This window comes from Leucoraja erinacea, chromosome 7, assembly GCF_028641065.1.
Source record: "Leucoraja erinacea ecotype New England chromosome 7, Leri_hhj_1, whole genome shotgun sequence".
NCBI classification, from domain to species: domain Eukaryota; kingdom Metazoa; phylum Chordata; class Chondrichthyes; order Rajiformes; family Rajidae; genus Leucoraja; species Leucoraja erinaceus.
In genome coordinates, this window is record NC_073383.1 from 71,811,247 (window position 1) to 71,828,162 (window position 16,916).

At 41.2% G+C, this 16,916-nt stretch overlaps 1 protein-coding gene across 1 annotated transcript in view; it reads left to right on the plus strand.

Annotated features, from left to right (window-relative positions):
* Positions 1–16,916, plus strand: part of LOC129699106 (contactin-associated protein-like 5) — a 682,034-nt gene that overhangs the window by 432,653 nt on the left and 232,465 nt on the right. The window contains exon 14 of the mRNA XM_055638765.1: positions 12,655–12,811. Within this exon, the coding sequence (XP_055494740.1) occupies positions 12,655–12,811 (157 nt within the window). The remainder of the gene's footprint in view (positions 1–12,654; positions 12,812–16,916) is intronic.

Here is a 16,916-nt window from a genome sequence, read left to right on the forward strand (position 1 = left end):
TCAGGATTAAAGGACACACCTTTCGAAAGGAGATGAGGAGAAATATCTTTACTTAGAGAGCGGTGAATCTGTGGAATTCATTGCCACAGATGGTTGTGGAGGTCATCAATGGATATTTTTACATAGGTGGAGATTGACAGATTCTTGATTAGTAAGGGTGTCAATGGTTAATGTGGAGAAGGCAGGAGAATGGGGATGAGAGGAAAAGAAAGATCAGCCATGATTGAATGGCGGGGTGGACTAGATGGGCGGAATTTCCTAATTCTGCTCCTATGGCTGATGAACTTATGTAAACGTAGGTTTAAGATGACAGTGTAAAGGTTTAGTAGGAACCTGACAGAAACCTTTTCCACACAGAAAGTTGTGGGTTAATACAGTAGAGTGAGCTGCCAGAGGAGGTAGTCGAGGCAGATGCTATAACAATATTTGAAAGACATTTGAACAGGTACATGGATAGGAAAGATTTAGAGGGATATGTTCCTAATACGGGCAGGTTGGTAGCGTAGATAGGGCATCTTGGTCACTGTGACAATTAGGTTGAAGCGCAGTATGACTGCATGACACAGTCCATGACTCTGCTATTACATTGTGTATCTATCACATATGACTGGGGATACATTTCTAGCCACTGCCGTCTTAACTAGCATCATAAATTGGATCAAACAATCTCTTGGCAAAGAATTTTAGAATTGACTCTCCAGTTTAAATAATACTAATGATAATGCATTTGAACAAAGGTTGTTTGACACTTGTCATTTATTTAATCCCCAAAGACATCACAAAGTTCCATGAAAGATTATGTAAATCCTAGCATTGTCCTTGGAGTCATTTTCCAAGGACACAATCTTTAAGAATTCAGACAGCTGAGAAATCCAGTTAATTAATGGTTATAACCTATCTTTCAACATGAGGTCAGCTGACGCGATCACAAACTGTGTTTTGAAGCTGGATTCATTCCAAATACTTTAATTTTTGCGAAGATAGACACAAAATGCTGGAGTAACTCAGCGGGACAGGCAGCATCTCTGGAGAGAAGGAATGGGTGACATTTTGGGTCGAAACCTTTCTTCAGTCTGAAGAAGTGTCTCGACCCGAAACGTCACCCATTCCTTCTCTCCAGACATGCTGCCTGTCCTGCTGAGTTACTCCAGCATTTTGTATATATCTTTGATTTAAACCAGCATCTGCAGTTCCTTCCTACACATTAATTATTGCACTATTAATATTCTGTATCATCAAACATTATTTATAAATCAGAACATATGGATAAAGTTGATATGAGGTCAACTGTTTCATATCAGCAGTTCTCCAATAAACTTCTACGCACCATCTGTACGTATGAAAGATGGGTCATTAGGATCAGTATTCAGGTGGTCATCATTTTGCTGTTTATCAACAGTGATTCATGTCCCAATGAATTGTGTAATCACATCTTTTTTTTAATTGGCATTTTTGTGAAATGGGAAATAATGAGAGGTGAACGCTGACGTCAAACTTTTATGACAGGCTGGTGTTCTATGTAGAATTCAGACACAAAGATCATGTTAAGGAATTGCTAATGTGGCCCAGATATTATTTTTCATAGCTGTTCTGATTGCCTGGCTGTGGGAAGATATCATTAAGCTGGAAAGGGTACAGGAAGATTCACAAGGATGTCACTGGGGTGGGAGGGCTTGGGTTATAAGAAGATTGGATAGATTCGGTGTGTAGGAAGGAACTGCTGATGCTGGTTTAAGCCGAAGATAGACACAAAAAGATGGAGTAACTCAGAGGGACAGGCAACATCCCTGTAGAGAAGGAATGGGTGACATTTTGGGTGGATCTAGAACCCCCTTCTAGACTGGGGCTTTCTTTTCTTAAGCATAAGAGGCAGTGGCAGGGTGGAGGTGGCCATATAGAGGTTTATAACATCGTGCGGGACATAGACAAGGTGAAGGGTCTCGACCCGAAGCATAACCTATTCCTTCGCTCCATAGATGCTGCCTCACTCGCTGAGTTCCTCCAGCATTTTTGTCTACCTTAGATAAGGTGAATGGTCACAGTCCCAGGGTAGGAGAGTCTAACACCAGAAGGCATTGGTGAAAGGGGAAAGATTTAAAAGAGATCTGAGGGGCATTTTTTTCACGCACAGAGTGGTGGGTGTGTGGAACAAGCCCTGATATCCATGTTTATTTTTACAGATTAACCTTTTCACTGCCAAGTTTTTTTTCACTATTGGTCATGACCCCTGAGTCTACTCGCAGGTGGCACTGAACAGGTTAAAAACAATAACAGTGATAGTGCAAAGACGAAAACAGTGCCTCCAGATCGATGTAGTTCGGAGCTTATTTGTAGTGTTTAATAGCCTGATGGTTGTAGGGAAGAAGCTGCTCCTGAACCTGGATGTTACAGTTTTTGGCTCCTATACCTCCAGCGATGGTGGAAGCTTGCCCTGTGATTTTTTTTTCTAAGTAAAGTATATCAAATAAGACTAAATAAATATTTTTTCAGGGAAAAGACTGGTGAATTGAATTAAATTGACTTGAACAAAACTAGCCATAGATTGCCAACATCTTGGGAGTCATTGCATTGGCACCTTGTTATTGCTGGAGCTATTCAGAACTAATTCCATTGCTTCAGCCTTCTCCCAAATCTCTTTATATTCAGACTCATAACCTCACAATGGACCACATTACCTCTCCAGCTGCATAATTCTGCATTTCCTCACACAGGTAAGTATTTGGCTATTAAAGCATAATCTTTATCCATTACTCACACAACTTGTTTTCAAATACCTTAAATGCTGGATAAGTTGAAACGCTTTCTATCATTGGTTTATTTCATTTACTTGCTCCGTGGAGCGAGAAGTATGTGCAATGGGGCATTTAATCCATTTAGTCTTATAGTCACAGGCATGCTTTTGCAACCAACTTCTATTGATTGCAAGGCTGGTCAATTTGATCTGTGTGTGTTTTTTTCCTCTCTTAAATCAGTATTTGAACATCAACATTGATTTAAAATTGAAAATAAAACCAACATTTATTTTTAGTCCATTGCAATGTGCATTAAATTTTGATTCATTTAATAGACTGTAGTAGATACACAATTGTTAGTTCTGCAAAGTGAGTCTTGTGGCTTGAGAAAGAGAGGAATATGGAGATAAGGGCAATAGTTTGTAAGTATGGGAAAGGTGCAAAGATTGATACCTTTTTATGCAGAAAGGTGCTTTTAGACTTTAGCGATACAGCACAGAAACAGGAGGTACACACAAATGCTGGAGAAACTCAGCGGGTGCAGCAGCATCTATGGAGCGAAGGAAATAGGCAACGTTTCGGGCCGAAACCATACTTCAGACAACGTTGCCTATTTCCTTCGCTTCATAGATGCTGCTGCACCCGCTGACTTTCTCCAGCATTTTTGTGTACCTTCGATTTTCCAGCATATGCAGTTCCTTTTTAAACAGCACAGAAACAGGCCCTTCGGCCGTCTGAGTCCACACCAACCAGCGATCACCCCGTACACTAACACTATCCAACACTCTAGGGACATTCTACAATCTTTTTACTGAAGTCAATTAACCAGCCTTTGGAGTATGTGAGGAAACCGGAGCACCTGGAGAAAACCCACGTGGTCACAGGGAGAAATTACAAACTCCATACGGTCAGCACCCATAGTCAAGATTGAACTCGAGCCTCTGACACTGTAAGGCAGTAGCTCTACTTCTAAGCCACTGTGCCACCCAACATTTGCAGGAGAAGGGGTGAATTCTTCTCAGAGATCAATACTTGGGATTAAGCAGGACTGTAGTTCTCTGGATTTGTTGGATTCTGAGAAGGCCATTCAATAGATTCTGCGATGTGGGACTTCAATAGATTCAATAGATTAGTGATGTGGGACTTGCTTCATGGGATGGGAGCTGGGTATAATTATCTGATAAGCATAGCCTGTGTCTATCCTTCAGCATTGCCCAGAGCACCCAGGCATTGAACGGACCACTTTGCTAAGAGCCCGGAAATGAGGAGAACTGGCACGTGAGAGAGAGAGAGCGATTTCAGGGAAATAAGTGGAGGAATGGAACTGATAGGAATACTCTGACAGCTGACATAGGTTTCATGGGTCAGATAATCTTCTTGTGCTGTAAGAAAATATGGACATTGGTATTTTTTTTTTAATTATCGTCACGCGTACCGAGAGACCAAGCTATCTCAGTAAAACATCAATACATTAATAAATCAAAGCATGCAGAATTGCCACCCTGCCACCGTCAACCATAAATGCCAGCAAACAAGGTTGTGCTGTGGGAACCCACCTATGGAAGACGTGACCCAGGACGGACAATCAAGACAATGCTGAAGACGCATGTGTAGAGATAAAAGAGGAGCTTGCCAGCTGCATGGAGGACAGAGATGTGTGGCGCTTCCGTCACTGCGCCCATCGGAAACCATCACAGCTGCGTCGCTAATGTTTGCAACGATAGTATTAATAATAGAATTTAGTTTTACAACTACAGAGAAAGTGCAGATAAAAAGAAAGAGTACATGAGATGCAACAGGGTGGACTGGGAATACATTGTTTGCTTATAGCAGATCTGTTGAAGAATCTGCTAACAGTGAGGAGAAACTGTCCTTGAGTCTAGTGGTGTGCACTTGCAAACTTTTGTACCTACTGTCAAACAGGAAAGGGGAGTAGAGGAAATGGCCAGGGTGGGAGTGGTCCTTGATTATATTGGCTGCTTTCCAAGGGCACTGCAAAGTGCACATAGTGTCAATGGGAGGGAGGCTGGTTTATGTGGGGGAAGGAACTACAGATGCTGGTTTAAACCGAAGATAGACACAAAAACCTGAAGTAACTTAGCGGGACATGCAGCATCTCTGGAGAGAAGATGCTGCTTTAAACCGAAGATAGACACAAAAAGCTGGTGGTAAACTGAAAATCGATAAAAAAAAGGCTGGAGTTGAACCGAAGATAGCACAAAAAGCTGGAGATTGATGACCCGAAAGGTCACCCATTCCTTCTCTACAGAGATGCTGCCTGTCCCGCTGAGTTACTCCAGCTTTTTGTGTCTCGGCTGGTTTACGTGATGTACTGAGCTGCATTCACAATTCTTTGAAAATTCTTGCAATCTCCCAAAGCATATTTAAAAGGAAGAGGATAACCAGGGAGAGGTAGGCCCGCCTAAGGATAACGGAGGGAATTTATGCTTGGAGCCTGGTGATGTAGTTGAGGAACTAGACATGTGTTTCCATCTGTTTACACCAGAGAAAGACCTGGCGGACAGTGAGATCAGTGCAGAGAATAACAACATGCAATGGCAGTTTGAGATTAAGGAGGTGGAGGTGTTAAGCCTCTTCAAGAGCATTAAGGTGGATAAATCCTCAGGATCTGATGCAAATGATCCCAGGTTATTGAGGGAAGCAAGAGCGGAGATTGCAGAGGCTTTGACAATGATCAAACTCAGGTCTCTGGTGCTGTAAGGCAGTACCTCTCCCGCTGTGCCACCGTGCCGCCCTTTCTAATGTTATGTTTGCAAAACCTTGCAGCGTTGTGCGTTGTATTCAAGATCGTGGGAAACCTGATGTAGACTTCCCACCTCTCCAATTCATATGGATTTGATAAATTAATCTCTTTAGTCGGCTGATTGATTTTATGTCTTAACAAAACAAAGGCTCCACACATCATACTATGAGCTATCATTAGTATAAACCAGCATATGCTGTTCTTTATCTCTGCTTTAAAAATACCCAGTGACTTGGCCTCCACAATCATCTGTGGCAATGAAATTTGCAGATCACCACTCTTTGGCTAAAGAAATTCCACCTCATCCCATTCTAAAAGGTACATAGAAACATAGAAAATAGGTGCAGGGGCAGGCCATTCGGCCCTTCGAGCCAGCACCGCCATTCATTGTGATCATGGCTGATCGTCCCCTATCAATAACCCGTGTCTGCCTTCTCCCCATATCTCTTGATTCCACTAGCCCCTAGAGCTCTATCTAACTCCCTCTTAAATCCATCCAGTGGTTTGGCCTCCATTGCCCTCTGTGGCAGGGAATTCCAAAGATTCACAACTCTCTGGGTGAAAAAGTTTTTTCTCACCTCAGTCTTAAATGACCTTCCCTTTATTCCCATCATTGGGAACATTTTTCCTACATCTAGCTTGTCCAGTGCATTTATAATTTTATATGTTTCTATAAGATACCCCCTCATCCTTCTAAACTCCAGTGAATACATCTTCTTATTCTGAGGCTGTGCCCTCTGGTCTAAGACTGTCCCACCACAGGAATATTAGCCTTAGAAATAAATTGAGAGGAGAACACAATGGAAGAACAAAGTGAAAGATTAGTTTGTTTATTCTGAGTTTATTTATTTTTTGTTTATTATATACTACCTGTGGGCATTGCATTTACAGGCCTGTTATGCTGCTGCATGTAAGGATTTCATTGATCCACTGACAGTACATACGAACATGAAACACTTTTTGACCACTCGGTGGCACAGTGGTAGAGTTTCTACCTTACAGTGTCGAAGACCCGGGTTCGTTCTTGATGACGGGTGCTGTCTGTACGGAGTTTGTACGTTCCCCCTGTGACTGCATGGGTTTTCTCCGGGAGCTCCAGTTTCCTCCCACACTCCAAAGACGTTCAGGTTTGTAGGTTGATTGGCTTCCGAAAATTGTCCCTCGTGTGTAGGATAGAACTAGTGTACGAGGGGATCGATGGTTGGTGCGGACTCCGTGGGCCAAAGGGCCTGTTTCCATGCTGTGTCTCTAACCTAAACAAAACTAACCTCTGGACTCTCTTGACTGCATCTGTTGGCTGTTAAAATACCATCAGAATTGAAACAGCGTGGAGAGTACTGTTTCATTTCTGAGCATCACGCAGTTAGATGATGTATTGTACTTGAAGGATGTGCAGCACAGTTTTAGCAGAATGTTACCAAGCAAAAAATGCCTACAATTAGATTGGTGGTTGAATAGATTACTTTGAGAATAGAACATTAAGGGCTGAGCAAAAAAGTCTGTTTAAGCTATTGACAATGCCACACAGCTGGAATATGTGGCAGGTTAAAATTATATTTTTTGGGCTTGTTTAGATGGAGCTGGGGGAGGGGTTGTTGGCGGTGGTGGATAAGCAATAGGTGATCACAGGGCAAGCAGGGAAATTATAAAGTTTGATCGCTTCGCCCAACACCTCCGCTCAGTTCGCAATAACCAACCTGATCGCCCCGGTGGCTCAGCATTTCAACTCCCCCTCCCGTTCCGAATCCGACCTTTCTGTCCTGGGCCTCCTCCTTGGCCAGAGTGAGTCCCACCACAAATTGGCCGAACAGCACCTCATATTTCGCTTGGTTAGTTTACACCCCAGCGGTATGAACATTGACTTCACCAATTTCAGGTAGTCCTTGCTTTCTCCCTCCTTCCCTTCCCCTTCCCAGCTCACCCAAAGCCTACTGTCTCTGCCTCTTCCTTTCTTTTTCCCACCTCCGACATCATTCTGAAGTAGGATGTCGATCCGAAAAGTCACCTATTCCGCTACAGAGATGCTGCCTCACCCGCTGAGTTTCTCCAGCTTTTTTGTCTACCTTTGGTAGTTTTTTAATGTCAGCATAGTATTTTGCTTTATTTTTTAACTGGTCTCTATGTACATACCTCAGACAGTACCTGGACAGTAAACTGAACTGATCCAGGAACGCTGAGACCCTGTACAAGAAGGGACAGAGCCAGCTGTGCTTTTTGTGAAGGCTCCGCTCTTTCAACATCTGCAGTAAGATGTTGCAGATGTCCAACCAATCGGTGGTAGCCAGTGCCATCTTCTTCACTGTCATGTGCTGGGGCAGCAGTGAGAAAAGCCATGCATGCCAACAGGATTAACAAGCTCATTAGGATGGCCGGCTCCATCCTGGGGGCAGAGTTGGATTCATGGGAGATGGTCTTGGAGTTGAGGATACTCCTCAAAATGCAGAGCATCTTGGGCAATACAGCTTACCCCCTCCATGACACACTGGTCAACCTGAGGAGCACCTTCAGCAACAGACTGGTTCCACCAAGATGCAGTACAGAACGCCACAGATCCTTTTTTTCCCCAGTGGCAAACAAACTGTACAACTCCTCCCCCTTCTGTCGTGTGGTGGACTGGTAGACACTGGTGGACACTTTTAAAGCATTCCAAATTGGCGTTGTTACATTTTTGTTTGGCAAGGGGTATGGAATCAAGCTAGATAATGAAATATATTTTACAGATTCCCCATGATATTATTGAGTAACAGCTCAAGGTAAGCACCGCAATAAACACCACAATACTTTTTGCCTAATTCAATCGCTAGAACAGACAATAGACAATAGGTGCAGGAGTAGGCCATTCGGTCCTTCGAGCCAGCACCACCATTCACCTTGATCATGGCTGATCATCCACAATCAGTACCCCGTTCCTGCCTTCTCCCCATATCCCCTGATTCTGCTATCTTTAAGAGCCCTATCTAACTCTCTCTTGAAGACATCCAGCGAATTGACTTCCACTGCCTTCTGAGGTAGTGAATTCCACTGATTCACAACCCTCTGGGTGTAAAGATTTTTCCTTAACCTCGTCTAAATGGCTTACCCCTTATTCTTAAACTGAGGCCCCTGGTTATGGACTCCCCCAACATGTTTCCTGCGTGTCCAATCCCTTAATAATTTTACATGTTTCAATAAGATCTCCTCTCATCCTTCTAAATTCCAGAGTATACAATCCCAGCCGCTCCATTCTATCAACATATGACAGTCCCGCCATCCCGGGAATTAACCTTGTGACCTATGCTGCACTCCCTCAACAGCAATGATCCTAAAGTGATAAGTCTATGAATTAAGCAAATGACCTTAAGATATTTATGGCCATGACATTGTTTGTCCATAGCTCAAAAATTTCAAACTCGTAAAGAGTAAAGATATTCAGTTTTTTCCAATTACCGATTTTTAAATATTTTATTAATGGTTCTCAAATTATAATCTTGTTTTACTCTATTCACCCGTTCAAAGCTTTGAACACCTCACTGTTTCAATGCACTTTTTATTGACAGACACAAAATGCTCCAGTAACTCAGCGGGTCAGGCAGCACCTCTGGGGAAAATGAATAGGTGGCGTTTTGGGCCAAGACCCTTCTTTAGACAGTGAGTCGGGGAGAGGGAAGCTGGAGGTATGACAAGGCACAGACCAAATTGGAGGTGGCACCAATGGCCAAAAAATCCCACAAAGGTCCATTGGTGGCTGTGGATAAGATGTTAACGAGGGGATACTAACAGTAAAACTAGGAGGACGACTAGAGTGGGGGAGGGGCAGAGAGAGGGCAGTGTGTGTTCTTTGGCCATTGGTGCCGGTTCTGGTGCCGGTTCTGTACCTTTTCACACCTCTAGTTTCCCTCTCCCCTAACTCTCAGTCCGAAGAAGGGACTATTCCTTTTCTCCAGAGATGCTACCTGACCCGTTGAGTTACTCCAGCATTCTGTGTCTATCTTCGATGCAAAACGGCATCTGCCGTCTCCTCCTGCACATTTTTTATAGCTGATTTAAATCGAAGATAGACACAAAATGTTGGAGTAACCCAGCGGGACAGGCAGCATCTTTGGAGAGAAGCAATGGGTAACGTCTGTTATATGTCGGAATATGAGGTGCTGTTCCTCCAACTCCAAAATAATTTCACCTGGTAGGAGCAGAATTAGGCCATTCGACCAATCAAGGCTACTCTGCTATTCATGCATGGATGATCTATCTCTCCTAACCACATTTTCATGGCTTCTCCACATAACTCCTGAAACTCGTACTAATCAACAATCCATCTCTGACTCAACACGAAACATCACCCATTCATTCTCTCCAGAGATGCTGCCTGTCCCGCTGAGTTACTCCAGCATTTTGTGTCTATCTTATGTTTTTGTGAAAATTGAGTTTGTTTTGCAGTACTTCAGTAAAGTTAGTAGTGAATCCTTTCTTCGTGTCTCTTGCAGATTTGACCCATCACTTGCCTTTCCGCGATTTGTAACATATGTTCACCAGAGCATTATTTGCAAGAGACCGAAGGAATTACTAAAGTGTGTATTGAATCAATAAAATATTTAAAGTTTCTTCGTGTTAGGAATAGAACTAATCACTGATCTTTGAAGTTATCTTTTGATGTCACATTAATATAAATAATGATGAACATGGATCTTTGATGTGAAGTTCCTTGATCTTTTTATCCCTTTATCTATTTAGTTTCAGACAAACCAGATGGGCCCCTATTTTGAGTGGTGTGTCACAATTCTACGCTGCCATGTACAGCTGATTTCTATGCAGGGAAGCTATCCCTTGACTAAATCAAATGGTCACAAGGAAATGCTTGAACACTGTTTAATGTGCAAGCAAAAACAAATGGAAAATATTCCTTAAGGAAAGAACGATTAAATTGAAAAAGAAAGATCAGTAGAACTAAATCAAAGGGTTTTGATTTCAAGTGGACATTATTCAGAAATAAATAGCATTATGGATGTGGTGAAAATTGCTGTCTCATAGGAAGGCAAGGAAGCTTGCATTAAAATTGGGCTGGATCTTGTTGAATATTGAGTGATATTCTCAACGTCCCCTCTGCACTGTGAGGAAGCTGTGAGGCCCCATCTCCAGGTCTCCCCTCTCTTGCAACTTCGAGGCTGCCCTCTCGTTCAGCACCCTATGCTTTCTGTTCATGTTCTATGAGTAGAATTAGGCCATCAAGTCTACTCCGCCATTCAATCATGGCTGATCTATCTTTCCCTCCTAACCCTATTCTCCTGCCTTCTCCACATAACCCCTGGCACCCGTACCATTCAAGAATCTATAAATCTCCAACTTAAAAATATCCATTGAATTGGTCTCCACCACCGTCTGTGGCAATGAATTCCACAGATCCACCATCAGTATTCCACCATAAAATGAAATTATGGCTGGATCTGTTAGCTCGGGAAGGCACAAAGGTCACAAACTCAACTGGTCCGGCAGCATCTTTGGTGCAAAAGGATGGGTGATTTTTCGGGTCGGCACCCTTCTTCAGTCCCACTCAGCTGAGCACCACGCTCTTTGATTGATCCCCCACTACATTATCCCATCAATAAAATAAACAAAAACAACAATTTAATATATTTATCTTCTACCCCGAAAATAGACACAAAATGCTGGAGTAAAGTTATGGTTCAAAACACTTCTTCAGACCGAAGAAGGGTCTCGACACAAATGTCACCCATTCCTTCTTTCTGGAGATGCTGCCTGTCCCAATACGTAACTCCAGTATTTTGTATCTATATTTGGTGTAAACTAGCATCAGCAGTTCCTTCCTACACATATCTTCTACCCCAACATTGAGAATAGGAGTAAATAAGTCCTCCTGCAGTTGTACAGGGCCCTAGTGAGACCACATCTTGAATATTGTGTGCAATCTTGGTCTCCAAACTTGAGGAAGGACATTCTTGCTATTGTGGGAGAGCAGCGCAGGTTCACTAGGTTAATTCTAGGGATGGCAGGACTGTCATATGTTGATAGATTGGAGCGGCTGGGCTTGTATACTTTGGAATTTAGAAGGATGAGAAGGGATCTTATTAAAACATGTAAGATTATTAAGGGTTTGGACACGCTAGAGGCAGGAAACACGTTCCCAATTTTGGGGGAGTCCAGAACCAGGGGCTGTAGTTTAAGAATAAGTGGTAAGCCATTTAGAACAGAGATGAGGAAAAACTTTTTCACACAGAGAGTTGTGAGCGTGTGGAATTCTCTGCCTCAGATGGTGGTGGCTGGTTCTCTGGATGCTTTCAAGAGAGAGTTAGACAGAGCTCTTAGGGATGGCAAAGTTAAGGGATATGGAGAGAAGGCAGGATAGGGGTACTGATTGTGGATGATCAGCCATGATCATATTAAATGGCAGTGCTGGCTCGAAGGGCCAAATGCCCTTCTGCTGCACCTATTGTCTATTGTGTATTGTCTAATACAGATTCTCTATTTCTGTGACTTGAAAACTGGTTTGTATAAAGCTCTTCAGAATAGTTTGCCCTTTAAAATTAATGATGTGCCAACATTGCCCAAATGCAGGCCTAGCTTTATTGTAGCTGTTATGTTGAGCTGTTAAGTACTTACTGTAGTTAATAATTTCAAGTGGTAGGACCAGAATTAGGCCATTCGACCAATCAAGTCTACTCTGCTATTCATGCATGGATGATCTATCTCTCCTAACCATATTTTCATGGCTTCTCCACATAACTCCTGAAACTCGTACTAATCAACAATCCATCTCTGACTTAAACATATCCATTGACTTGGCCTCTACAGCATTCTCTGGCAATGAATTCCACAGATTCACCGCCCTCTGACTATAGAAATTCCTCCTCATTGTCAAGTAACTCACACATACTCACAAACATAGTACAACAGTATTTATTGGAAAGTACATATAACACACTATAGCATGTTCCTTCTACTGTACAGCAGCATGGACTGACTACACACATCGGGTTGCGATAATATGAACAGTGTGGTAGTAGGCGCGACTTCTGATAATAAAGCACTACATTGGTTAGTAAGTAAAGTAACCAATCGACACTCATCTCTTTCCTATAGAAACGTCCTTTAATTCTGAGGTTACTACCTCTATTCCAAGACTGGATATATGTTACTGAAGTTTGCTGTTTTTTTTACCTTCCCCAGATGGAATACCATTTACATGGTGGAACGGGAGAACGAATGAAAAACAAGTTTACTGGGGTGGTTCGTCAATCGGAGTCCAAAGATGTACATGTGGATTGGATGGGAACTGCCTAGATACAAGTTATTACTGTAACTGTGATGCCGACAGTGATAAATGGTAAACCTGGCTTTGTCTTGGATTCTAAACTGTATCTTGTCATATAGTGCAAGAATGACAAAACAATATAGTTAAAGGTGCTTAAATAATTAATTTTAAATTTAGCAATTTGTGTAGGTATAAACGCTCAATTTTCAGATGGGTAACATAACTTGTCAAGCTGTCATAATTAATGAACTATTACCTATTCTAACTGTAGAATTATATTTATCTCACTAACTACCACCTTATTTATCTTTTAAGCAGTGCTTTTGTTTCTGGCCAACTGTATTTGAAAGCAGAATCTAATATTGTGGCACAGCTAATAACCCTTAGTGAAAGGCTTTAATAGAGTGGATGTGGAGAGGATGTTTCCACTAGTGGGAGAGTCTAGGACTAGAGCCCATAGTCTCAGAATTAAAGGACATTCCTATAGGAAGGGGATGAGGAGGAATTTATTGGTGGTGAATCTGTTGAATTCTTTGCCACAGGAGGCTGTGGAGGGCAATGGATATTTTTAAGGCAGAAATAGATAGATTCTTGATTAATACGGGTGTCCGGGGTTATGAGGAGAAGGCAGGAGAATGGGGTTAGGAGAGAGAGATAGATCAGCCATGATTGAATGGCAGAGTAGACTTGATGGGCCAAATGGCCTAATTCTTCTCCAATCACTTATGACCTTATGACCTAATCTAGTTGACTGATCTTAAAATCTGGACTCGATGTTGATATTACAGTTTAGAGTTTTACAGTTTAGTCTATTGTCACGTGCACCGAGGTACAGTGAAAAACATTTGTTGCATGCTACCCAGTCAGCAGAAAGACAATACATGATTACAATCGAGCCATTTGCAGTATATAAATACATGACAAAGGAATAACGTTTAATGCCAGGTAAAGCCAGTAAAGTCCGATCAAGGATAGTCCGATCAAGTTATGGCAAACTTTCTGCATATCCCACTTATCCTATTCCAGCTTAGACTAAAGGAAGCTCTATTCTTTTGAATGAAGAAACTCTGGTACTCAAATTAATCAATGACTTTGTGAACTTTATGTTTTAGTTATTTAGAAATTATTTTTTTGATGCTGATGAGGACATGTCACTCATCAAATAGTGAAGCTGCATATGTTGCTATTTATTTCACTCTATTTTCATAATTCATAATTTCATAAATTCTAGGAGCAGAATTAGGCCATTTGGCCCATCAAGTCACTCCGGCATTCAAACATGGTTGATCTATCTTTCCCTCTCAACCACATTCTCCTGCCTTCTTCTCACAGCCAATGACTCCGGTAATAATCAAGAATCTGTCAATTAATTCCACAAATTCACCACCGTCTGACTGAAGAAATTCCTCCTTGTCTCCTTTCTAAAGGTACATCCTTTTATTCTGAGGCCGTGGCCTCTAGTCCTAAACTCTTCCACAAGTTAGGGAAGTCCAGGACAAGGGGTCACAGCTTAAGGATAAGGGGGAAATCCTTTAAAACCGAGATGAGAAGAACTTTTTTCACACAGAGAGTGGTGAATCTCTGGAACTCTCTGCCACAGAGGGTAGTTGAGGCCAGTTCATTGGCTATATTTAAGAGGGAGTTAGATGTGGCCCTTGTGGCTAAGGGGATTAGGGGGTATGGAGAGAAGGCAGGTACGGGATACTGAGTTGGATGATCAGCCATGATCATATTGAATGGCGGTGCAGGCTCGAAGGGCCGAATAGCCTACTCCTGCACCTAATTTCTATGTTTCTATGTTTCTATGTCCACATCCACTTTGTTGAGTCCTTTCATTTTGAATTCATATACTAAATGTTGAACAGCAAAACGGCAATTTATTGGCAATGAATATAATGGCAATGAAGAGTATTGAAACTTTTTTGAGGTATTATTTGAGGAATTGCGAGATGCATAAATTAGGTGCTACAACTAAATCACTGGAAGCATGCAGAATAATGGACAGTTTCTATTACAAATGTGGACATAAACATTCATAATGTGGAAATCTGCAATAGAAGAGAGGGTTTATAGCCAGGAATTACATGGAAATATATTATTTTAAATGTACCATTGTAAAAGTAGTTGAACAAAATACAATTAATGCAGTTGTGACGAAGTTAAATAGGTGAAACAAATGCAAGGATGTGTAAATTAGTGGGCTGAATTCAAATGAGGGAAGTTTGATGTTATTGTATAATACCAATATTTTACTAAATTGGAGCTTCATTATAATTTGTATATAGGCAAATGAGGTAGATGATAATTTTAGCATTTAATGTCACAGCGAAATTTAGTAAGTGGTTATTTTAGTGTTTTAATGAATTTAATATGACAAGTAATGTTCTTAACATTTTACTAACTTGCATTTGATTAGTAATCAAGTCAAACTACATGAGTGACAATATAAATGTTCACTAATTAAAAAGATGATTACCTTCACGTGGAGAAAAATAATGTCTGCATCAGTTGTAGTTCAGAGGCAGCTCTCTTGCTTCTGTGTTGGAAGATTGTTGGTCCCCGGAGTGAGATTTGAGTATAAAACACTTTTGGTGCTACTCCACTGCCGTTCCTCTTCCTTCCTGCAACTTGTAGAAACTTTTTCAAATTAATATCTATTTAAGGTAACAAATAATCTAAAGGTTGAGGGGCACCCTTTCATCTCCTGGCAAAAGAACAGATGAAAGTACTGCTAAATATATCATGGCTGATCTATTTTTCCGCTCAATACCATTTTCTAGCCTTCTCCCCATGGCATTATGTGGATTGTATTGTTGGATAAAGGTGAGAAAGGTTACCGTTTTTACAATGAGCCCACACTGGCACACAATGTACAATTATATTTATTTTTATATTTTATCTATTTCACACTAAGTTATTTGACTAACATTTCTTTTATTCACAATATACAAATGCAAGGTTTGATCAATTGCATTTCTAATGCCAAGATTTTAATACTTAATTAGTTCCTTTCTTTCATGCTAATAACACGATTACTTTATTGCATCCAAGTAAAAAAAAAGCACAGATGTTGGGTATCTGAAATAAATCGGCCTGATTTGCTGATACTCAGAGAGAGAAAAAACAGAGATGCATCACAGCTTGGTTTGGGAACAACTCCATACAAGACCACAATAAATTGCAGCAAAATGTTGGAGCAGCCCAGACCATCACACAAACCAACCTCCCTTCCATCAGCTCCATTTATACCTCACGCTGCCTCGGGAAGGCCAGTAGGCATAATCAAGGTGAAATCGAGTGCACCCTGGCCACTCCCTCTTCTCCCCTCTCCCATCATGCAAAAGTTAAAGAAGTGTGAAAACGCACACCTCCAGATTCAGGAACAGTTTCTTCCCAGCTGCTATCAGGCAACTGAATCATTCTACCACAACCAGAGGGCAGTGCTGAACTACTATCTACCTCATTGGTGTTCCTCGGATTATCCTTGATTGGACTTTGCTGGCTTTACCTTGCACCGAACAGTATTCCTTTATCATGTACCCAGACTCTGATGAAGGGTTCTGACACAAAATATCACCTATTCATTTTCTCCAGAGATGATGCCTGACCCGCTGTGTTACTCCAGCATTTAGTGTCCCTTTTGTCTATAAATTTGTGCCTGCTGATCGCTAGACTTTCTGGTAGTGACCAATTTTTCTCCTCATCTATTCCAACTTAACCATAAATTAGCTTGAACAACTCATATCAAAGCTCCTCTTCATTTATTGTCCTCACAGGGGACTGATCCCATTATTTACAGTTGTTATGACTTGGAAGATGGTGAATGAATAATTAAAAGTAATTGTGTATATATTTGAGAAGAGTTTTTTATAATTCACAATTTTATTGAGGTATGGAAATTAAAAGTTCATCAAGAAATGAATTTGTTTATATGTCGACATCAAGTGATGTGCAAGAAAATTAGTAATGAATAAGAAAGATATGAAGGAAGAAATTATCTTGTCAGATACATAGCAGGTCAAACATCAGCTGTAAATAATTTAAGAAATCCTTGTATTAAAATTTAAGCCAAAGTGCTTTACAGCTGATTTTAGGTATTATTGGTTATGTAAATATAAAAATATATATATTTATGTATCTTGTCATCTTTTAAACATTTAAGCAACACTAAACCTGT